Genomic DNA, 23,458 nt, shown 5'->3' with positions numbered 1-23,458 from the left:
TTGGGCAAGTCCCTTCCTCTCTCTCCCTTGCTTTCCCGATTTATAAACAGGGATATTGACTAGAAGGGTTTGGGTTGTATTCCCACTCTCAGTGTCTTGACTTAGGCTGTGCAAGGCAACGGGAGATGAGGGGGCAGCGACCCCTCTTGGTCATAAAGCTGCGACTCTCCGAGCATCTTCCCAGTGGTGGCCTCCAGCCAGGACGGAGTGTCAGCTGCGAGCAATTTTATTAGAAGGATTTTCAGAGAGTCCCCTACCCCTAAATATTGCCTCCTGCAGCCTGCCTGAGCTCTGGTTGTCTGTAGAAGGCCCCTGTTGTGTAGATACATAACTTGGGAAGATTCTAATGGTCTAATGGTCACGATTCTAATCCTTCTAATGGTCACTTCAAGGGAGAACTAGAAAGGAAGAGCCCTGAGGCAAGGCAGTAGGGGAGTTTTTATGACACTGGGCGAGGGGCAAGGCCCAGAGTATCACTTGGGTAGCGCAGGGCACCCCAGGGCGAGGCAGGTGGCCGGCTTCACCTGCTCGGCTTTGCTGGGGCCGGTCCTGCAGGGGCAACCCATGCAGAACAGGAGCTTGCGGGTCCCACGTGGACTCTGGTGGCTCACGGAGGAGGTCGGCCTTCTCGATCTCTCTTCTTCTCTTGGTTCTTGACTTCTGTGCTGGGCAGCTGCTGGGAATATCATCAAAGAGATCACAGAGCCATGGATTTGTTCCCGCCTGATGCTCCTAGCTTCCCCCAGATCATGTCATGGGGCTGCAAGCCCCATGCCCAGAAAATAAGCCATCCCCTTTGGCAATCAAACCAGGTGAGCTCGATGGTGTGATTCATTGAAGTCATTCTCCCAAACTTGAAAATACTCAAAAGCGCATTACATTTTTAAAATACAAATTTGTTCATGGAATTCTAAAAAGACATCACATGATGGAGAGTTTAGGTTAGGAAAACTGGCACTTTCTCATGCTTTATGTCTGTCTTAAATGTTATTTTTTCACAGAGGCGTCCCTAACCATCCTATCTAAATTAGATCTTTTGTGGCCCTGCATTTTTTAATTGAAGTATAATTAATCTACAGTGTTCTATTAGTTTCAAGTGTACAATAGAATGATTCAGCAGTTCTGTACATTACTCAGTGCTCATCATGATAAGTGTACTCTTAACTCCTGTCACCTGTTTCACCCGTCCCCCCCACCCATCTCCCCTCTGGTAACCATCGGTTTGTTCTCTGTCGTTTTTTGTCTCGTTTTCGTTGGTTTGTTCATTTGTTTTGTTTCTTAAATTCCACATATGAGTGAAATCATATGATATTTGTCTTTCTTTCTCTGACTTACTTCACTTAGCATAACACTTTCTAGATTCATCCATGTTGTTGCTAACGGCAGGATTTCACTATTTTTTATGGCTGAATAATATTCCATTATGTATATATGATGTATATAATACACACACACACACACACACACACACACACACCACTTCTTTATTCATCCATCTATCAGTGGATGCTTATGTTGCTTCTGTATGTTGACTATTGTCAACAATGCTGCAATAAACATGGGGGTCCTTATACCTATTTGAGTTAGTTTCTGTTTTCTTTGGGTAAATACCCAGTAGTGGAATTACTGGATCACCTGGTAAATCTGTTTTTAAAATTTAGAGGAACCTCCATACCGTTTTCTATACTGACTGTACTAGTTTGTATTCCTACAGTGTATGAAGGGTCCCTTCTCTCCGCAATCTTCACTAACGCTTGTTATTTCTTGTCATTTTGAGTCTAGCCATTCTGACTGGTGTGAGATGATATCTCATTGTGGTTTTCATTTGCATTTCGCTGATGATGAGTGATGTGGAGCCTCTTTTCATGCATCTGTTGGCCATTCTTATGTCTTCTTTGGAAAGATGTCTATTCAAGCTCTGCCCATATTTTAACTGGGTTGTTTTTACGATGTTGAGTTGTGTAAGTTCTTTATATATTTTGGATATTAACCCTTTGTCAGGCATATCATTTACAAACATCTCCAGTGGTTTCCTTTGCCACGCAAAAGCCTTTTATTTTGGTGTAGTCCTAATAGTTGCATTTTGCTTTTGTTTTTTTGCCTCAGGAGACATATCTGGGAAAACGTTCCTATGTCTGATGTCAGAGAGATTACTGCCCATGTTTTGTTTTTCTAGGAATTTTATGGTTTTAGCTCTCACATTTAGATCCTTAATCCATTTTGAATTTATTTCTGTGTATGGTGGAAGACAGTGGTCCTATTTTATTCTTTTACATGTAGCTGTCCAGTTTTCCCAGCACCATTTATTGAGGAGATGGTCTTTTCCCCGTTGCCTATTCCTGCCTCCTTTGTTGTAGATTAATTGACCATAGATGTGTGGGTTTATTTCTGGGCTCTCTGTTCTGTTCCATTGATCTATGTGTCTTTTTTTTTTTTTTTTAAACACACACTTAACCTGCTGTTGCTATGTGTCAGGCACTCTTCTAAGGGCTTCGCAAGGATTAACTCATTCAATCTTCGCAAAATCCTTGTCAGGCACTCCTACTTTCTCTATTTTACAGTTATGGGGAGAAACCAAGGCACAGAGAGGTCAGGAAATCCAGCCAGGCTGGTACAGCTGGCGAGTGGCAGAGCTGGGATTCGAACCCAGGCGGCTTGGCTTTTGAACCAGCGGTCTCTGCATTGTGTTCTGCTCCCCCAATCACAGCTTGCAGTGTGCTTTGTCCATGGTCTCCCTCCCCCTTTGGCAGCGGAGCTCCCTGCCCTCTCATCCACTTTGCTCAGCAAGGTCAAGTGAATGAACAAAGGCTAAGAGAGGGGAAGTGCCCATAAGCTAACTACCTTAGACACTAATTATGATACTTTTGACAGATTGTGGATCTTCACACCATGGGTAGGAACCACTCCCGTCAGTCCCAACGTCGTCTTTGTGAGGGCGGAACGGCCAGCTGTGCCAACACACCTAGGGCAAGAGGCCAGTGAGGGGCCTCGTGCCAGTGCCTGGCTCCTGCTTGGCTGCTCCCGTCTCCTCTGTCTTGCCCTTGCCCTTGCTCACTCCCTTGCCAACTCTCTGAACCTCCTTATCTCTGTCTGCCTGTCTCATCCGCTTCTCTTTGTTCCTGTCTGTGCCTCCAGACCCTCCCCCAGACTACTGAGGTTTGAGGACACGAAATAGAAATTTTATTTCATGAACACTATTGGGCAGGGTAAAACCAACATCAGCACAGCTGGCATAAGATGTAGGCAGATGGTTACTTTGGGATCCTAAAAAGCAGTTTAAGTTGAGTTATCTGTTACGTCGTGGGTTCGGAAGCTGCTGGAATCCCGGGTCCTGTCTGATCCCTGCAGTGGTGGTGCTAAGGGGTGGCTTGGGGGGTTAGATGCCCCTAAGTTTCCATTAGTTCCAAACAAATGTGCAATAATGCCAAAAATGGTGTGTTTGCTACGAAAATGTAACTACCCAGTGAATGCCTACACCCCATTTCTACCCACTGCCCATAAGCTGCCCACCTTGTGCATACTCAGGAGCCTCCAAGCCTCAGACAGGGATCCGTCTGCTCTCTGTGTTGCTCATTATCTTCCATCAAGCCTTTATAACAAGTGGGGCTGGAAGGCTCGGTTCCTTCCTTCCTTCCTTCCTTCCTTCCTTCCTTCCTTCTTTCCTTCCTTCTTGGTCCCTTGCACATGTTAACATGGTTACTGAAGACACATTCAATGACAATACAAAGTGGTAGAGGGGATCCAGAAGGCAGACTCCCTGTCACAAAGAATTTCAGAGGTGAGCTGAAGAAACAACCTGTATGGATGAAAAGTTAAATGGCAGGGCAGGGGTTAACCGACACCACATCAGCAATAACACTAGAGGCATGGTGATATGCCAGACGTGCCCAGGACAAATATCAGGAGCTGAGTTCACAGGCAGGAGGGGTTACCCTGGCAGGAGGGCTGAAGTCAGGCTGTGTGGAAGGGTGGGTTTGTCCCGGGATGGGAGGTGAGTAGGCCAGGGACAGTAGCGGGGAGGGCACTACAGGCTTGGGGTTTGGCCAGCAGAACCAGACGCACAGCCTGGGACTCTGACAAATGGCCCGGGTGGCGTGTCTGACTAATGCATCCGGGGCAGGTGGCGAGTGTGATGCTGAATATCAGGGCTGCCCACGAACCTAAAAAGAAATGCCTGGAAATCCAATGGTGGCACACAACATACGAACCCATGCGAAAGAAAAACACACATGGAGCGGTTCTAAAACACATTCAGTAAGGCATAACTACAGATTAGGGTGGTTCACAAGCGACCGGATGTGGGTGACTGTCTTGGGTCTCGACCCTGGGTACTTCCAGGCCACAGTGTCATGGAGGCTGGAGATCTAGCTCCTTTAGGTGCCAGGGGTCCCCTAGGGAGGTGACTAGGTCTCACCTGCGCTGGGCCAGCTGCAGGGCCCTTCCTGTTCTGGTCTTGTGCTGAAGTGACCCAGCCTCGGTTTCACAGAGGACAAGGATGGTGGGTAGGCTGGCCTGGGTCAGTCCCTCCCATAGCCTGTTGGTTCTGAGACCCCCCCCCCCACCCGAACCAACTTGGTGGCCCAGAGACGCGTGGGGTCTACTTCAATCAGCAGTCTAACGCTGGGCCATCTCTGTCCTCTGTCCCACTTAGAAACCAAGGTTCTAAGAACAGCTTTCCAGCCCAGCCTGAATCCTGCCCATCCAGTAAACGGCATAGCACCAGGCACACGGTGAGCGCTCAGTAAATACTTGCTGATGGAATGCTCATTGCTCACACTGCTGACAGCCCGCCTGCCTCCTGATCCTTGCCCAGGTGGCTTCGCCCTCTAAACCTTCCACAGTGGCACGCAATCCTCACTTCCTGATGGAGAGGAGGCCCCCCACGTTGGTGCTCTCATCACGGGCGCACCATCTCCCGCGCACCTCTCCCCACCCCCTCCCTGCCCTCTGTCACCAGAATGCAGCCTCCTGGGCCTCCCACCTTGCTGGCTGGCCCCACGGCAAGAGCTTTCGATCAAGGGTGGAAAGCCCACGTGAAGACCCAGCCGGTGAGAGAACTCAGAAAGAGGAACAGCAGAGGTTTCTGTCTAGACCAGCTGCTGTCTGCAATACCATTTAATGCGTTCGTCTCTACGTACATACGTACATGCATCTAAGTTTATCTAGGAGGCGTCTTCGTGTGAACGTACAGATGTGTGTTCATACCTTGGCGGGTGGACTTTTTTCCTCCTGTCCTATACTTGTGGCCATGTCAGCGCGTCTTGGGTTGTAGAGTCCTGGGGTTTGGGGATCTGACCCGGGGAGTGGGGATGAGCAGCCCCGAGAGGCACAGAGGCATTCAGGTGGAGGTGGGATAGCCTCTCAGGATCACGTAAGGGCTTGCAACACCATACTTTAGTTGCCACTGAGTCTGAGTGCAGACCCCCTTGCATAGCAACCCAGACGCGATTAAGTGGCTGTTGATGCGTTTTGCAAGACAACGGGACATCAGTGCCCCTTAGGATGGCCTCTGGTGGGAAGCCCCACTGCATAGCTCACCGATGTGCTCCCGACTGTGGCTCCCAACCATTCTGGGCCTCAGTTTCCTCATCGGTGAGTGAGGATAACAACGATACCGTTAAGGGTTGCAGGGAGAGTAAAGGAGAGGGTGCACAGGGGGCTTCGTGTGTGACACGTGACACATGCTTCATCGGTGTTAACAGTTGTCCTCAACGTTGGCGTTGTAGTTCTTGCTAGGGGACCTGGGTCTGAAAGAGCCGGGTCCTCTGATGTGCCCTCTGGCTCTATGGGGTCAGTCTCAACCGTCCCTGGCTCCCAGCCTTGCTCCTGGCCTACACTTCCCCTGTTGGAGGGAGGAGCTCCTGCCCCAGAAGCTCTGTCCCACAGGCAGGTCAGCAGGACAGTAGGGCCACACCAGCAGGGCTTGATAGCCTGGCCTTAGCCAGGGTTCACCTGGCCGGGCCCTTGAAGGCACCGTCCACCCCGAATTCCGAGGCGTCATTCTCCTGGCCCAGCCAGTGATAGTCTCCTTTCTTCCCTAAACTAACTAGAGTCTGAGATCTGGGCCTGTGCTGCCCACCCCCAGAGGCCACGGGTTTTGGCTGGCAGGGGTCGCTGCCTGCTCTCGGCTTGTGCAGACGAAACTCAGGCAGGCCGAGCAGCCTTTCTGCTCCTACTCCTTCCACTGGCCTCCCCCCTCCAGGAGAGGGCCAGGCGGACTCGTCAGCTGTGCTTCTGCTGTGAGTCCCTCGCGAGGTGGCTTGCTGCAGGCTGTCCCCTGCACCCCGGAGACCCCACCTGTGGCCTCTTCTCCACACGGCACAGGTGGAAGACCGTCCCTAACCAGGGCCCGGGGCGGGAAGCCCCGAAATGAACTTGGAAGGGATTGTCAGGTCCAACCCTGTCATTTCAGAGATGGGGAGACTGAGGTCAGAGAGGGGAAGTGTCTCACATTTCAAGCACACTGGCTGAGGGGGACACGCCCTCCTAGTTCACCCTTGGCAAAAAGTCACTATAGAGTAGTCTCAATCGTTCATCAATTGTGCCTTTTCATTCGAGAGTTTTCTTCTATTGAGAGGGCAGAATCTCCATGCGGCGTTCTTTCTGGAACAGGGCGTTTTACCAGATTTTACCTTCAATAGGAGGGAAAATCTGGCAGCCCCAAGTTCCTGCACTTCTGCTCTTGGACTTGGGGAGCAAGGATGCTGAGAAGCCTCATCTCTCTGGGGAGGGTCCTTGGGAAGACGAGTGTAAGTAAGGGATGCAGGGAGCAGGCTGCTGGGCCCCCAGGAGAGGAAGGGTGGGCCCTCTGGCTCCCTCTAAGGCCTCTTGCCCATCCCTGGCCTGGATGACCGTAAATCGGGAAGCTGTGAGAACCTGGAACATGTAAAACCTGAGCTGCTGACTCAGCAAGAGTTAGAGACCATTTGCACACTATTGCTGGGGTGACTGAGCTCTGTGTGGCTTGATGTTAACAAGGGCAGCCCCTCTTCCCGACCCACACCTCCTATATCTCTCCTTCTGCTGCCCTCCACGCTTGCCTGAGCACTTACTGTTTTTCAGACCTGTAATGACCACCTTTCTATGTTCCTCATATTAAACCCCAGGAACTTAAAGATGAAGCGAGGCTGTAGCTCCTTGGAAAGTCAGGCCTGTGGCTTGCAGGTGGGTCGGTGTTTGGAGGGCATCACCCAAAGATAAGCCTATCAGTGCTCCCAATTTGGACAGAGGAACCCCCCCCCCCCCCAACTAGATCCATCTTGCTGTGCCTGTTTGCATGACCTATTTTTCTGGCTACAAACAGCTAGCATTACCTGTTCTAAACATCTGGAATTACCCCGCCTGCTTAGTCACCTTCCCTCTGGCTTCAAACAGCTGCAGGGCCCCACCCCCTCTCCACCTCCTGTCCATCTAGGGTCCCTCCCTCCCTTTTTTCTTCCTGGAAGGATCTGGAGGTACCAGATCCACAAGTTCCGATGCCTTTAAAAGGATCAGCCTGGGAAATAAGGCTCATTTGAGAGCTGTGACGTTCACCTTGACTCTAGTGAAAGTCCAACAGCCAGTCCCCTTTTGGCCTCCAACCGGGCACCATGAGGGCCTGCATGCCCTTGATAGTGGCCATGCTCTGCAGCCTGGCCTGGGCTGGTAAGTCGTTATCTGGTGGGGGTGAAAAGCGTCCTGCCTAGAGAAGCAGAGAGGTAGGGAACTTGGTAGAAAGTGAGGGTAGTGGGACAAGAGAGGGTCAGCTCTGTTCTACAGCCATGGAGCATCTTAGACCTGTCCGTGTTGGAGTATAGGAGTGATCTCTGGGGTGAAGGGGACTGTGTAAAGGGGGCTGCAGGGCTGATGGACTAATGTCATGGATGCTCCTTCTTGACTCTTTGGAAGACCAGCTCCAAACATCTCTTAGTCCAACCTGACTTGTGATCTCACCAAGGTTTTTTCTGCGGGCTCACTATGTGGTATAAGGCTGGGGCTGGGGCTGGGGCTTGCTGGGTTTGAGTGGCCTGGTTGCCTTTGGTCACTGGCTCCACTGCCTGGGGTTGGGTGATGTTGTCTGGGAGTGGGGGGGGGGGGGCACTGGAAAAGCCCCTGACCAGGAGGTGGGCCATGTGCTCTCCCAGCTGTACAAGCGGGCAGAGGAATGGCTCTTTGACCCAGTGTCAGAGGGACCAGAGCACAGAGAAGGGTCCCGCCTGCAGTTACTAAGCGGTGCCGGAGGTGGGACCGGCGGCTTCCTGCCTGGTAGCTGTGCAAAATGCTGATGCCGATGTGTTAACTGATGGTTAATGGGTGAGTAGGAACGAGTGCCAAGGGGGGGGGCCGAGCTGAGAGGTGTGTGGGGAATTCTCCCCTGCCAGAGAAGAAAGAATCAGAGCTTGATATCCATCCCACCCAACCCAGGTTGTTCCTATATAGGGTTGTTGTAAGGATTAAGATAATGTATAAGAAGTACCTTACGCGGAGTGAGATCTCAATGAACTGGGTTTTAAAGAAAATTTTAATGTTTATTTATTTTAGAAAGAGAGAAAGAGAGAGCAGGGGAGGGGCAGAGAGAGAGGGAGGGAGACACAGAATCCAAAGCAGGCTCCAGGCTCTGAGCTGTCAGCACAGAGCCTGATGCTGGGGCTGGAATTCACGAACCGTGAGATCATGACCTGAGCCGAAGTCGGTGGCTGAACTGGCTGAGCCACCCAGGTGCCTCCAATGAACTGGGGTTTTGGTTGTGATTATGCTTATAAATATTCCTGGGAAAAACTCCCTCTTGGAGTCCTTTCCAGTCAGGTTATGTCTAAGGAGACCCCTAGCGGGATGCCAAAACGGAAAAGGTTTGGAGGAGAAAGCTATTCCCAGGCTCCCTGCACCGGGACGGACTGCCTCTACTCTGGCACCCACAGCAGAACAGCTGGGAGTCAGCTCTGTCTGGGCCCTGGGTGGTGGACAGCCAATAAGGGAGGGCATGAGACCTTTTAGCTTAGCGTGAAGGAGTGGCCGCTGGGTTGGCACATCCCAGTCTCAGGAGAGGAGAGCGGCTTGAGACATTTGGTCCCCGGACGGACACCCCTGAGGGCAGAGGCAACAGTGGCTTCTGAAGTGCAGGTGGACCCCTGAGTCTGGGATGGTGATCTGATCTGGCCGTGGGGTGGAAGGGGAGGTGAGGAGGGGCCAGTGGGCGATGCCTTCTTTCCTAAGGTGGGAGGGAAGAGGCTCTGCTCTTGTCTCTCCCGGTTCCAACATCTCAGAACTGAGATTCAAGAATGTGAATCGGATGAAGGAGTCACTGCCGGCCTCAGGACCTTGGTTGTTTCAAGTGAACTGAGGCAGGAAGCTGGTCCTAGAAATGAATCTTCTTGGTTGACTAGGTCTCCAGGGAAACAGCATCTGGCGCTCCTGGACAGGCATGGATGTAGGATGCCCCAATCATCAGAGGGCCTAATATAATAGGGACATTCAGGCTTGGGACCAGACTCACTTGGTGGGCAGCATGGATAGGGAGGGGGCATTCTGGCATATTGAAGTCTTGAAGAGTGCACAGAAATTTAACATTTCATGGGAGAGGAGGAGAGGGGGATGGAGGGAAAACCTGAGATAGAAAAGGCCAAAACGAAGAAAGGCAGAGGCTCGGAGAGATGAGGCAGAAGGGCAAGGGACAGATGGTTGCTGAAGCAGTGACTGCACCTGACCAGTGGGTGAGGCACACAAAGAGCCTTGTGTGGCCCGGAGGCACAGGGCGGGGATGCTGGAGTGAGGACTCAGGGTGACTAGTCCACTGAGTGTCCCCAGGACAGCACAGCAAGGCGCCTACGAGGAAAAGTCCCTCCTACCTCCCCCTCTCCCCCCTCAAATCCCCAGGTCATCTGGAAGAAGACCGAGTTTACAGGGAACCCCTGGAAGGGGGTTCTTACTGGGGACAAAGTTCTTGAACAGAGATGAAAAAGTCCCCGCAGCCAGGGCCAGTGGGGGGTGTTCTGAGCTCCCCAGAACAGACCATTCACTTGGGGCCTTCTCAACTGGTGCCAGCTGCTGGAAAGAAGTGAATTCTCTCCTTGGACTCTGCTGATCTGGCCCATTGTAAATGTTGCCCTGATTTGTCTGGATTTTCTCCCTTTGGATTCTGGGTGTACTGCCAGGCTGACCGAGCGGGCAGCTGACCAAGCCTTCCTCCTGGCCTAAAAATTTCTCCTTAAGATCTCTGCATTGGGGCTCCAAGGGAGCATCATTTAGATTCAAGAGGACTTCCCCTGAGCCCCAAGGGACCAGTGGCCTTGGGCCTGGTTGTTTTTTTAAATTTTTTTTTTTAACGTTTATTTATTTTTGAGACAGAGAGAGACAGAGCATGAACGGGGGAGGGTCAGAGAGAGGGAGACACAGAATCTGAAACAGGCTCCAGGCTCCGAGCCATCAGCACAGAGCCCGACGCGGGGCTCGAACTCACGGACCGCGAGATCACGACCTGAGCCGAAGTCGGCCGCTCAACCGACTGAGCCACCCAGGTGCCCCGGGCCTGGTTGTTTTTAAGGACAGTCCATCGGATCAAAGGCCTGCCTTCCTGGCCACATTGGAGGCCCTGTGCGCAACTTGAGGCTGCCTCAGGATCTGGTTAACCTTGACCTGACACCTCTTTGAGGTAAAGAACACAGGCTCACAGCAATGACGTCACCATCAGCAACATAAATGCACCGACACCCCAGTCCAAGGGATGGCCCAGCTGAAACCCGGGGAGGGAGTCAGCTAGATTACGTATGTCGACAGGGAAGACTGCTTCAGCCTGTCTGAACACTTGCCACGTTGAAGGTGGGCATGGAATATTGTCACTGTGCATTTATCGAACACACGCGGCCACTACGTGTCATGTGCTGTCCAGTGCTTTACCGGTATCCACCCATTTCATTCTTATAAATATTCTATGAGATGGTCTCCATCGTTATGACCCCTTCACAGATAGGGAAACTGAGGCACAGATGGTCAAATAACTTGCCCGAGATCTTGTAGCTGGAAAGCCAAAGAACCAGAATTCCAGCTCCCTGTCGTTTGGGCACCGGGTCCGGTTTCTCAACCTCCCTGCTATTCCCCCCTCATAAGCACAGGATAAACCTGCCTCCCGGACCCCAAACCGGTAACTGAATCCATATCCCTAATATTCACCTCCCACCTCCCACCCACTCCAGGCTTGAGACACCGTACCTGTGTGCAGTCACAACCGGAACCAAACCCCACATCTAATCTGAGGCAAAACTGGGATAGTTTCCCTTCTCCTGATCCTGACACATTCGTGGACCCTGAAGTGTCTTAAACCCATCCCCCACATTCCTCACCCAAACGTGGAGACAAAATTGTTACTTTTATCAACAAATGTAACTCCAGCCCAAATCCCGGTGGTAGCTCTTCGTCACAACCTAGCCTAATCCCAACTCTGGCCCAAGTGAGGTTTCCGTTTCCGAGTTCATTCAAATTCCGATGCTAATAGTCACTCTGACTCTGATCTTGACCTCCTCCGTAGCCCACAGCCTGGCCCCCAAGCCCAGCCTTCGCTAAATCCAAACCTCAGGAACCTCAAGTGGAAACAGAGACTCTGTAATTACCCTTAAAGCTCAAAGTGGAAGGAAGGGGCCCCCAAGGCCAGCTGTAACCCTGGTGGGGCTTGCGTCTTTAGGAGTGGTAGTGGGTTTGTGCCATTGCTTTCAAGACTTTTTTGTCTCACGCCCTTCGTGACTGAAAATTTGCTTCTGCAAAAGTCATCTGGCCGGAGCTAGCGATGTGCCCTGCGGTTCCATCACAGAGCCTATTCCAGAACCCAGATCTCACCCGTACCCTCCTCGTACCCCCCCACCCCCAGCATGAACTAATTCAAACGCATTCCAAAGGCTAGCAGAAACAGAAAGCTGGGACCCAGGGGGAAACAGGGTGTGGGGAAGACCGGAGGAAGGGGAGCAAAGAACAAAGCAGCAGAAGACATAAAAGGGGCGGGATGAGAGGAAGGGGGTGGCAGAGGGGAGAGAGCAGGTGGGATCCCTGGGGCAGCAGTGACTCGCCTTTGTCCGCATGACCGGTGAAGGGTGGCCTGTGAGTCACCACCAGCCCACGGACCTCTTTCTTTGGTCTGCCTTTTTTCTTTTTTTTTTTTAAATCGGGAAATTTCACCTAAAAATGAAGGCTTCTCTTGAAAAACTAGAGGCTCGGGCAACACCGAGCCTACGTCCCGACATGGCAGCAAGTGACTGGAGCTGAGAGTGGCTGCCGATTTCAGGCAGAGCATCCCTGCCAAGTTTGTCACGGTCCCCACCTCTTCCTACCGCCCGCCCCACCCCTGCTTCTTTACATGCTTCTACTAGCGGTCTGGTCTCAATAGGCACTTGAGTTTGTCAGCCTCATCTGTGTTACGAGCCCTGCAATACACAGTGGGTGGAAGGCGGTGAGGACGAGGCTTATGTCATGCTCGGGAGGCTACGCGTGTATCTCTCCCTTGCAGATAGCAATGATCTTCCCTGCTTCCCCATCTGCAAACCCTACTGCAGGGGGCACCTGGATGAGGAGAATAGGAGCCTCACAGCACTGAGTTTGTGACCTTCACTGTCCACAGGAAAAATGGAGTCATGTGCGTCTCGCTGTAATGAGAAATTTAACCGGGATGCTGCTTGCCAGTGTGACCGCCGGTGTCCCCGGCACGGGGATTGCTGTGAAGACTATGACCATCTGTGTACCGGTGAGGCTCCTTGAGGAGTGAGGGCTCTGGGAGGCACAGCACGCCAGGCCAAGTCCAGGCGCATGCCCAGCCTGCCTGAAGGGACGCTGGCTTGGGCATCCAGCGGTTCATCGCGGGGTTCAAGACTGATGACAGGGCTCAAAGGGCCCGAATGGGGACACTGAGGCACAGAGCAAGGGTCAGGGATTTGGCCACTATTCGTCCCAGGTATTTTAGGACGTCCCCATTGTAAAACCCCAACGTAAAGGAAAATAGATGGCATTTACCTGGAGTATATGTCTGAACTGTCAGGATTAACAGTCCTATCTCAGAAGTTTAAGTAATTCCCCCAACAACAAAATGAGAGCAAACGTTAATATAGTGTGAATTACGTTACCAGTTGTTATTCAACACGTTAAATCGCAGAAGTGTAATAATGGCATCGAACCTCCCGATGTTCAAGCCACCGGGAAGACTGCGCGCGTCACAGTACTGTTGTGACTCACTCTACTTGTCCTATAATGAGTGGACCCAGTGGCTGCAACATCTCCAATCTGTCATTCCCTGCCTAGCGATTGAACGGGACACGCACCACCCTCAAAAGCCAATTGTTTCTCTGCTATGCTAACAACATAGTTTTAAAGGAATCGTTTGACAAAAGAATTTTGAATAATTCCCCCGCTTGGGTGCCTCCAATGTTGTAGAGCACCAGATAAATGGTCTTCTGCTTTGTGACACAAAGCCTTGCTAAGTTCACTGCCAAACCATGTGCCCTGCTTCTCAGTTTGGTAAACGTGATCACTGAAGCCAATGGTAGGTAATGGCCAGCAAGACCACCGCATACGGTTGTGCAGGTTGTGCACTGCACAAGGCCACCTGGCTGAGAAGGCAAGCTGGACCAAAATTGAATCGATACCCTTCTTGCTGAGCCATGTGCCCTGATGAAGAGCTCGGTCTGCTGAGAGGAAGGAGTACCTTTTCCTAATTTTCCCGAAGTAAATTCTGGTATCTGCTGACCTGGCCATGTGTTCACCGAGCTGCTTCCACCCTGAAGGAACCCTCGTTCAATTTACACAAAAACACCACCAGCAGAAGTTCTGCTGATCAGGCCCAGGTAGGGAAACCCAGGTCCGGAGCTCACTGCCAGAATCAGAGCCTGCCCCTTTCCCCTGCCTTGTGCCCTATTCAGGAGACACAGGAGAGCCCGTTCACCTTGGACCATCGGGCTGGCATTTCACAGCAGAGACAATACTTAGCTTTGGAGCCAGTCCATCTCCAAGTCTCTGATTTGCAACGCAGAATCCTTTCCCCACAGAAAAAAAAAAATATAGACGATGCTCACGCTCCAGACTCTAAATCAGCCCTTGAAAGTCCATTTAGCATAACATTGGCTGCGTCGAGAACCCTGCGGATTGTCAGCACTTAGAACATGCAGCCTGGCGCAAAGTAAGTGATCAGAAGATATCGGTTGGCTGAATGAATCAGCCGACCCGCGGTTCTGATGGTAATAACACAACACTCTCCAGAAAGCTCACTAACAGATTCTGAAGTGCTTTGTAATAGTGTTGCTTCTTCGGGGCAAATTAGCGCCTGGGAGAGGAGCTCAGAGTCCCCAGGAGTAGCCTTCCTCCTCCTCCCCACCCCCCACTCCGCCCACCCTGCTCTGCCCAGAGCGGGGCTGCAGTCACACAGCCTGCAGGCCAGGGAATAGGGCAGCATTAAGAACGTGCTTTTCTGTACACGCCCTCCCCCCAGACAGTCTCTGTGGCCACTGCCAAGTGTTGTAAAGAAAGAAGGGAAGTTGGTATCTCAGCAAACAGTTCTCGGTCCTGGAGGGCCTGGGTGGAGTTCACCCTTGACTCTGACGGGGAGTTGTTACAGGTAAGGGATGTTCTAAGTGAGTGAGGGCCTTGTCATTTGGAGAATGTCAAGCCTGTCCATCTACCAACTTAGACTAAAGAAAAGTCATAAGAAAATCAGAGTTTTCAGTCCAGAAGGCACCACCTCTGCCACCCCTCCCCTTTACACAGATGAACAAATACAAATAGATCTCCCGTTTCAGCCGATCCCGCCGAATACCTGAATGCTAACGTGGCAAGCAAGAGTTGTCCCCTGCGGAGATTCCTTTCGCTTTTTATACAGTCTGCAGCCATTTTCAGTCTGTCTCCTTCTTCATGTGGGCCTTACCCCCTGCGCCTCAGCCCCTGTTTTGTATTCTCTGCCGCTGCACTGCTTGTCCCTGAGGTTGGGGGATCTGAGAACCGAGATAAAGGGAAGGGACCCCACGGGGGTGGTTGGTGACTTTCTTTCTCTGACCTATAGTGGAAGAGGACCCCAATGAGCCAGAGCCATTCCTGGAGCTGGAGGAAGAGACAGAGGCCCCATCGAGCCGTAAGTTGGCCTTCCTAAAGCAGGGCCCTCAGGCCAGAGGAGTGGGGACATGAAAGGGTGACAAGGAGGGGTCAGCCATCCCGGTGGCCACAGGCCCAGGTCTAAGCCAGATGGACACCCCCCACCCCAACCCAGCACCTGGAGGTGGTGAGAGGGCTGGCCTCCGCAGCCTGGGCTGTAGGCAGGAAGGGAGTCTGAGGCCTACAGAGGGAAGGGGGAAGAGATTTTATTTTTAGAGTGGGAAGATTATAAAAACAACAGGCCAGAAAGTAGAGTTCGGCCTCTCTGAAAGGGCTTCCGGACTGCGAAGGGTGTGCACCAACTTAGCTTGTTTGTTTTCCTTCCCTGGAGATCTGGAATAGGAGTGCACGAGGGCGAGGGCGAGGCTGGGGGGTTGGAGAGGGCGAACTGGCCATCGGATGGAGGGGCGCCCTCTAGTGGTCTGCCGCGTACACACACACACACACACACACACACACACACACGCACGCACGCACGCACACACAGACACAGACACACACACACACACACACACACACACACACACACACACACCCGCCCTCCCCTGTTTTCTCAGACTTGTACTCGGCGCCCAGCTCCTGCCGGGACCGCTGCCAGGAGGCCTTCGACAGGCACCAACCATGCCACTGTGATGCCCGCTGCCCAGAGTTTGGGAACTGCTGCAAGGATTTCGAGAGCCTGTGTGGCCACGGTCAGTCTCCTGCTCCCTTTAGCACAGCCCCAGAGACGGAGGAACTCTCCAGAGCAGTAGTTGTCCAGGGGGAACACTACTGTTCCCCCTGGTAGTTGTGCAGGGGGAACCCTGCAGCAGCAGGAACACCTGAGGATTTATTAGAAATGCAAACTCTGGCGCTTCCCCCAGACCCACTGTCAGAAACTCTGGGGGTGGGGCCCCCTGACCTGTTTTAGCAAGCCTTCCAGGGGATTCTGGTGCATGCCCAAGTTTGAGAACCTCCCTAGAGGAGGGGGCGGTGTGGACACTGTGTGGACATTCTGTGGGCAAGGCCACGAGCTGATTTTAAGTATCCTTTGGGCCCCAGGCCCCTGCCCTCCAACCACGAGGGTGACCCATGCGGCCTGTCTCCCTGGCCGCCGGCTTCTGGAAGTTGCCCAAGAGAGGGGGCACGCAGATCGCTGCCCCCGCCCCCGGGCCTGCCTTGGGCTGAGATACCCCTCACGAATTCCTTCTAGAGGGCTTCTCCTACAGCAGTGACGCCATAACCAAGGAGGAGCTGCAGAGCATCTCTGAGAAGATCTACAGGGCAGACACCAACAAAGCCCAGAAGGAAGATGTCATTATTAACAGCCAAAACCGCATCTCGCCCTCGGAGACCAGAGACCAAGTGGACTGCTGCCCAGAGCCGTGAGTTCTCGTCACTCCTCTTCCAGCAAAGTCCCCCCTACCTGCTCCCACCCCGGCTTTGCTTCCTTCCCTGCCCCTGTTCTTCTCTCCTCAAGGCAGGAAGGATCAAAGGTTGAGGAAAAAAAAAAAAAGGTCTCCAGAGACAAATAAAGTCGTCTTGAGGGACTGTGGGTGTCCCGTTGGGAGGGTTGCTGTGATTGGGCCGATAATAGAACTGACCTTCCAAGAGCTGAAGGGGACGAAAAGAGTGACCTCACGTACACCCTTGGAGAGCATCTCGAGTCCCCGCTCTGCTCCCCAACCCAACCCTCCCCTGCCTGCCCTGGCCTGTCTGGCAGTTCCCGTGGGGGGTTTTTTGCTCCATGTTCGGCCTCTCACTGAGCCTCCCTCTGCCTTCCCCAGGCTCTTCACATATGTCAACGAGAAGCTGTTTTCCAAGCCGACCTATGCCGCCTTCATCAACCTCCTCAACAACTACCAGCGGGCCACGGGCCGTGGGGAGCACTTCAGTGCCCAGCAGCTGGCCGAGCAGGATGCCTTCCTCAGAGAGGTCATGAAGACGGCAGTCATGAAGGAACTCTATGCCTTCCTCCATCACCAGAGTGAGTGAGCCTCCCCGGGCCCCAGGAGGCGGTGCTGAGGACGAGGGTGTCTGCAGGAGAGCCTGCCAGCCCTGGGGCTCCATGGTGGGGAGGCGAAGAGAGCAGGTGGGGACCTTGTAGTGGCCAGTGGATGCCTGCGAGGGGCAGGGAAGGGGCCAGCGAGGAGCCCAGGACAGACCGTGGCCCTGGGGGGCTGAAGAAGGCCTCTGTCTGGCTTGGAGGTCGCCTCTCTTTTTGATCTACCCTTAGCTGCCTCATTTATCCCCGCCACTCACTGCTTCAGTCTCAGAGTCTCTGCAGGATGGGGAGTCACCCCACTCCACCCCACCGCAGCCGCTCCCAGGGGCAGCGCCACTTTCTGGGGCACATAGGGTCCCTGATTCTCCTCCCTCCTTTTTCACAACAGAAACAGCAACAGAAAATCACCAAAAGTTCAGAGAGGGACGTTCTCCCAGGAGGGGTTCTGTTTGGAGCGGCTCCAGACAGGGACACATTTGAATCAGACCAAAAAAAGGTTTGAGCCGCAGGACTTTTTGGCATGGGGTTGTGTTTGTTAGGGTCGTGCAGATGCCTCTCGTGAACTCCAGGCAGCCGGGCTCTGCCTCGTGGGCAGCTCTGTCCAGGTCTTTCCCCTGCCTCAGAGCCTCTGCATTCCACCTGCCCACCTTCCCTTAAGAGTGAGTGACACGCATTTTTAGGTAAAGCCGGTGACACACAAGTAATCCCTGTGAAGAGGGCGCGAGCCGGCACTGCCCCCTGGTGCTCCTCTGCAGTAAACACAGGAGAGAGTCTTGGAGGTCAAGGCAGCCCTCCAGCTTGTCAGAGGAGAGAAGCGGAGGCTCACACGGGCTAGGTGACCTGTCTGAGACCATGAGGGAAGTTGCGAGTTCTCTGGGACCCAGGGATTCGATACTGGGGCCAGCCTGTTCCACTACTTATCCTGTCCTCACCTCTCTCCCTGTCCAAATCCAGACCGTCCTTCCAGGTCTAGCTCACATCCCACACTGCTGAAGCTGCACCTGCCCCAGCTCACTGCTGGCTTTCAGCATCTCCTCAGAGGTCAAGGGTTTGCGGTGGGGGGGTGGTGGGGTAGCCCCAAATCGCCTTGGGCCGGAGAGACCGTGCCACTTGTCGGGCAAATGATCTTCCCTGTTTGAGCCTTATCTGTGAAATGGGGTCTCGGCAGATTAATGCATGTAAAGCACCGAGGGGAAAGCCGAGCACCGGGTAAGTGGTAGCCCTTCAGATGGTGAAACCATTGTCTTATTTCATGTGTATTGTTTCTTGTTTTCTGGCTGTGCTTTAAGTCCTTGAAAGGAGGGAAGATGTCTGGTACCTCTTTGGTAGCCTCCAGCACACAATTCTGGGCGGCAGGCAGTCGATATCTGATGGCTCCCTAAATTAGAGCTCCAGCCCCAACTTTTCCCCGCTGCCTCTCTGACGTCTCACGTGGCTCTCATGGCATCTACTCAGAACTTAGTGGGGAGAGAACTCACGCTTCCCACCTCTTCTTCCAGACCTCCTTCCTCGGGCTGCGCCATCCCATCAGTGACACCACAGCTTATCCCAATGCTCAGGCCCAAACCCCGGGAATTATATTCAGTTCTTCTCTTTGCTTCACAGCTCCTCACCTCCAACTGCCCCATCAGTAATGTCCAGCACATCCTCCTTCAAGATCTACCTCCCTGCTTCTCACCCCTCCTCCATGGCTGTCACTGCGGTTTCAGACCTGGACAAGGCGTTAGCCTCAAAACTGGTGTCCCTGCTGGCTTTTTACATATACTGCCAGAGTGAGCCTTTTTTTTTTTTTTTTTTAACATTTATCTATTTTTGAGACAGAGAGAGAGACAGAGCATGAACAGGGGAGGGTCAGAGACAGAGGGAGACACAGAATCCGAAACAGGCTCCAGGCTCCGAGCTGTCAGCACAGAGCCCAACACGGGGCTCGAACCCAAGGACTGCGAGATCATGACCTGAGCCGAAGTCGGCCGCTCAACCGACTGAGCCACCCAGGCGCCCCCAGAGTGAGCCTTTGAAAACAAAGCTATCGCATAATTTCCCTGCTTAAAAACTTTTGGTGGCTCTTTGTCCTCTCAGAAGCTATGAAAGAGTCGAGAGACCAGTTGCCGTAGGTAACGATCGCGTGAGCTCACGGGCCATATTTACCGGTCATTAACTGCGTGATCTTGTGTGAGTTACATAGCCTAGATCTGCCTCGATTTCCTCATTTCTAAATTGGGGATAATTAGTATCAACCTTATGTGAACCGTCAGTGTGCGGACTGAAAGCACTTAAAACATTTCAGGCACATAGAACGTACTTGGTACGTCTAAAATATTTTTGTACAATTACTTTTTGGTGACACCCAGCTTTCTTGCCATGGCTTGTGTGGGGGGCTGCTGCCTACCTCTCAGACTGCCTCTCCTACCACTCTCCCCTGCAGCCCACTATGCTCCGGCCACACTGACTTTTTCTTCGCTCTGAACACGAAGCCCAAGTCATCTTAGAGCCTTGTACCTGCTGCTCCCTCTACGTGGAAGAATCTCTCCCCCTGGTTTCACATGGCTGACTCCTTCAGGTCTCTGATTAGTGCTACCTTCTCTGAGAAGCCTTTCTGACCTTCTTTTCTAGAAGAGCCCCCTACCCCCACCCCACCTCCAGTCATCATGGGATGCTCTGCTTTATTTTCTTTATGGCACTTATTTTCTATCATATTGTTTAATATTTGTCTCTTCACTGGAACGGAAACCATGAAGGCAAGGATCTTGTCCTTGCCTTTCCCTGCTGGATCCTCAGCCTTTATCTGGCTTGGCACAGAACAGAGGCACTGTGGATAGTTATTGAATACACAACTGAATACATATTTGATGGTTGAACCTGTGTGTCTCTTGATGTGCTGGAGCAGGCGACCCTTCCCTGCTTCCCAGGACCTGGTCCCACCTTCTCCTCTCCTGAGTCCTCCGTGTTCCTCTCCGCAGACCGCTACAGCTCGGAACAAGAGTTTGTCGGTGACTTGAAGAACATGTGGTTTGGGCTCTACTCAAGAGGCAATGGAGAGGAAGACTCAAGTGGCTTTGAACATGTCTTCTCAGGTGAGATTGTTCTGCTTGGAAAGAAACAGTTGGAGGAATGAAGAGAGCTTCCCTCAGGAGTAGGGCGGCATTGGGCACTGATGAATCGGCAGCCAAGCCAGCTAACGGGGAGGGACACGTCTGAGGAGCCGTTTTTGAAGAACGGTCTCTTCTGGAGTATCTGGAGAGGAAAGGAGACCAGATACTGGGGCTCCCCAAGGGCACACATAGGAAGGGAGATGTGTTTGGGGGGTATGACCGTCTACCTCTGGATGGTCCTCTGCTTTCCAAGAGGGCCATGGGCTTTCTCCCCACTGTCCCACCCCATGAAACTCCCACCAGGTTTGGCTTGCTCCTGGGGAAATGGCTGAGAGGAGTATCCAGATTGATCACCAGGGCCAGCCAGGAGGAGGAATCCTCCCAAGAGCTTGAGCTGAAAGGGTTGGGGGGGGAGGCTTTCCTAGGTGAGAGTTAGGGATGTGTGGGATGCTGGGAAGTCAGGGCAAGGGACTGAGCAGGTGTGCATGCTACAAGCCAAAGCCTGAAGAAGGGGGACAGCCTCGGCATGGGAGGGGCCGTAGGGGTTGGAGGGGAGGCCCAGATCACCCACCTTGAACTCTTTATTATAGGTGAAGTCAAAAAAGGCAAAGTCACTGGCTTCCATAACTGGATCCGCTTCTACATGCAAGAGAAGGAGGGCCTGGTTGACTATTACAGTCACATCTATGACGGCCCTGTGAGTACTGAGTGATGACCCCAAGAGCTGAAGAAGCCTTATGAGTAGTCAGACTTCCTGCCCTCACTCTGCACTCCAAATAGCCAGACTTGCCTCTCACCGTGACTCTCGTTGGCCACCTAGTGGGGATTGTGAATATGACTTCCTTATCTGCTAGAGAGCACGTTTAGGCAGCTGGGACCCCGAGATTCCCTTCTAAACACTGAAGGCTCCAGACTGCAGAGGGCAGGAGGCAGACAGCACCATCTCTGGATGCGAGGCTGAGGGGAGGGGAGGATTCTCAGGGCGGGGAAGACCGCTCTCAAAGATGTGCCATTACCCCCTGCCTGAATTTCCTTAGAAGGTGGCCTTGGCTGGAAGTTTCAGCCTGGCTAGTCTGAGTTCAACCCCTTACATTTTATAAAAAAGAAATCTTTGCTGCCCTGTGCCAGGAAATAATTTGGGGGCAATACATTGTCCTCCTCCACACGTAATGGCCACAAGAAACAGAGCTCCGGCTGTCAGTCACAGGAATGTTGGCTCTGGCCTCCCTGGGAGATGCACACTGGCAGCTCCAGACGGAGGGTGCCGACACCTTAGCGGGCCAGACTGTCTCCTTGGTCGACGTGAAGAAGCCAGCCTCCCCAGAAAACTCAGACGGGCCATCGCCAAATCTTGGCCGGCTGCTATCGTTTGCCACGTCTCTGTCAGACCCCACTCTGCGGTATTCACCAGGCCCTCTCTGCTACTCTCCACAGTGGGATTCTTACCCCGACGTGTTAGCCATGCAGTTCAACTGGGACGGCTACTACAAGGAAGTGGGCTCAGCCTTCATCGGCAGCAGCCCTGAGTTTGAGTTTGCGCTCTACTCCCTGTGCTTCATTGCCAGGCCTGGCAAAGTGTAAGTACTGGGCCGGCCAGGCCCGGGGAGCAGGCTGGGGCCACACGTCATCCTCAGCCAGTCATCCTCAGCCAGGACCGTCGGGAGAGCTGGGTTCTGTGACTCTGTGGCTCCGACAAATCACCCTTCTGGACCTCGGTTTTCTCACTTGTGAAATGGAGTTGTTAGACAAGACTGGTGGTTGCCAGGGACACCTGAGTGGCTCAGTCGGTTAAGCATCTGATTTCAGCTCAGGTCATGATCTCACGATTCGTGGGATTGAGCCCCACATTAGGCTCTGCACTGACAGCGAGCAGCCTGCTTAGGATTCTCTCTCTCTCTCTCTCTCTCTCTCTCTCTCTCTCTTTGCCCCTACCTGCTAATGCACATGCGTGCTCTCTCTCAAAATAAATAAATCAACATTAAAAAAAAAAAAAAAGACTGGTGGTTGCCAAACTTTACCTTAGCAGCAGAACCACCACGTGAAATCTTATGCAGAACCTTCCTATATAAAACAGTGAGGGGCGCCTGGGTGGCTCAGTCGGTTAAGTGTCTGACTTTGGCTCAGGTCAGGATCTCAAGGCTTGTGGATTAGGGCCCCGTGTCGGGCTCTGTGGTGACAGCTCGGAGCCTGGAGCCTGCTTTGGATTCGTTGTCTCCCTCTCTCTCTGCCCCTCCCCTGCTCTCTCTCTCTCTCTCTCTCTCTCTTAAAAATAAACATTAAAAAAAATAAAACAGTGAGAAAATGGAGCTGCCCTGGCACCCTGAGCCTCTCTCTTTGGCACCCAAGGCTCCTAGTGGGAACCTGACATCCCAGAGAGTATAGCTAGAAACCACGGGGCCCCATGCATTCCAACATTTGAGGATTTGGGGTCCTACTACTTCTAAAACCCTAACAAGACATTTCATTTCTGGGGGGCTCAGCCCTAGAGTCTGAGATTTTAGAATAATACTGTTCTGGAGGAGATGAGGAGCAGTGTTCTTTAAGAAGATAGAAAATAAGGCACAGATTTTGAAGGGCTGCTTGTGCTGGAGGTAGTGGCTGAAATAAAGCTGTGGCAGGTCTCTTAAAGGCTGTTCAAGTCCGGGTGGAGCCCTTCTGCATGGGTCGGGCTTGATCTTCCTAGGCAGGGGATGGGTGCGGAGAGATGTGATGGGCCCCTCTGACTTGGCCGTCTTTCCCCACAGGTGCCAGTTAAGCCTGGGTGGATACCCCTTGGCCATCCAGACCTATACGTGGGACAAGTCCACCTATGGAAATGGCAAGAAATACATCGCCACAGCCTATGTGGTATCTTCCACCCAATAGAGCTTGGAGCCAGACAGGGGCATGAGGACAGTGGGAGCTCTTGCAAGACTCAGGTGCTATCTGCTCTGGGCTGGAGGAGGATGGGGAAGACTGGAGGGGGGATTCCCAAGTCTAAAAATGCCCTTACGGGAAAGAGGGAAAAGAAACAAGTAAGAAAAATGCAGAGAAACTGTCAAATCTTTGTGCTGTAGCATTTTGGAAATAGAGTCCAGACAGAGAAGATGGGAGCCCTCCATAGCCTTTTGCCCTGGTGGAGACAAGTCCTTGACGTCTCTAGGCCTCATGTTTCCTTTGAATGTAAAGGGAAGGAGTTTTCCCCCTTTCCTTTTTGGGGGGGTTGGTGAGAGGGCAAACCTGACGGTATCGTCACCGTGAAGGTGTTTTCAATTGTTCTTAAGAAGAACAGCAGATAAAAATTTAAGGT

At 52.6% G+C, this 23,458-nt stretch overlaps 1 protein-coding gene across 1 annotated transcript; it reads left to right on the top strand.

Annotated features, from left to right (window-relative positions):
- The first annotated feature begins 7,589 nt into the window (after window positions 1-7,589).
- ENDOU (endonuclease, poly(U) specific) lies at window positions 7,590-23,128 on the top strand. The gene is made up of 10 exons (XM_042948296.1): window positions 7,590-7,644; window positions 12,581-12,703; window positions 15,005-15,073; window positions 15,651-15,785; window positions 16,286-16,457; window positions 16,860-17,059; window positions 20,038-20,151; window positions 20,760-20,866; window positions 21,604-21,746; window positions 22,914-23,128. Exons 1-10 carry the CDS (start codon window positions 7,590-7,592, stop codon window positions 23,032-23,034), a joined length of 1,239 nt encoding a protein of 412 aa, XP_042804230.1. The 3' UTR covers window positions 23,035-23,128.
- Window positions 23,129-23,458: the final 330 nt, after the last annotated feature.

The sequence above is a fragment of the Panthera leo genome, chromosome B4 (genome assembly GCF_018350215.1).
Source record: "Panthera leo isolate Ple1 chromosome B4, P.leo_Ple1_pat1.1, whole genome shotgun sequence".
NCBI classification, from domain to species: domain Eukaryota; kingdom Metazoa; phylum Chordata; class Mammalia; order Carnivora; family Felidae; genus Panthera; species Panthera leo.
This window is presented reverse-complemented; position numbering and strand designations above follow the sequence as displayed.

Bases quoted from the DNA above. Each gene is read 5' to 3' on its own strand.
- ENDOU (XM_042948296.1), top strand. From the start codon at position 7,590: ATGAGGGCCTGCATGCCCTTGATAGTGGCCATGCTCTGCAGCCTGGCC. The intron at 20,152-20,759 runs GTGAGATTGTTC...TCTTTATTATAG, and splicing joins CTTTGAACATGTCTTCTCAG to GTGAAGTCAAAAAAGGCAAA. The intron at 21,747-22,913 runs GTAAGTACTGGG...CTTTCCCCACAG, and splicing joins ATTGCCAGGCCTGGCAAAGT to GTGCCAGTTAAGCCTGGGTG.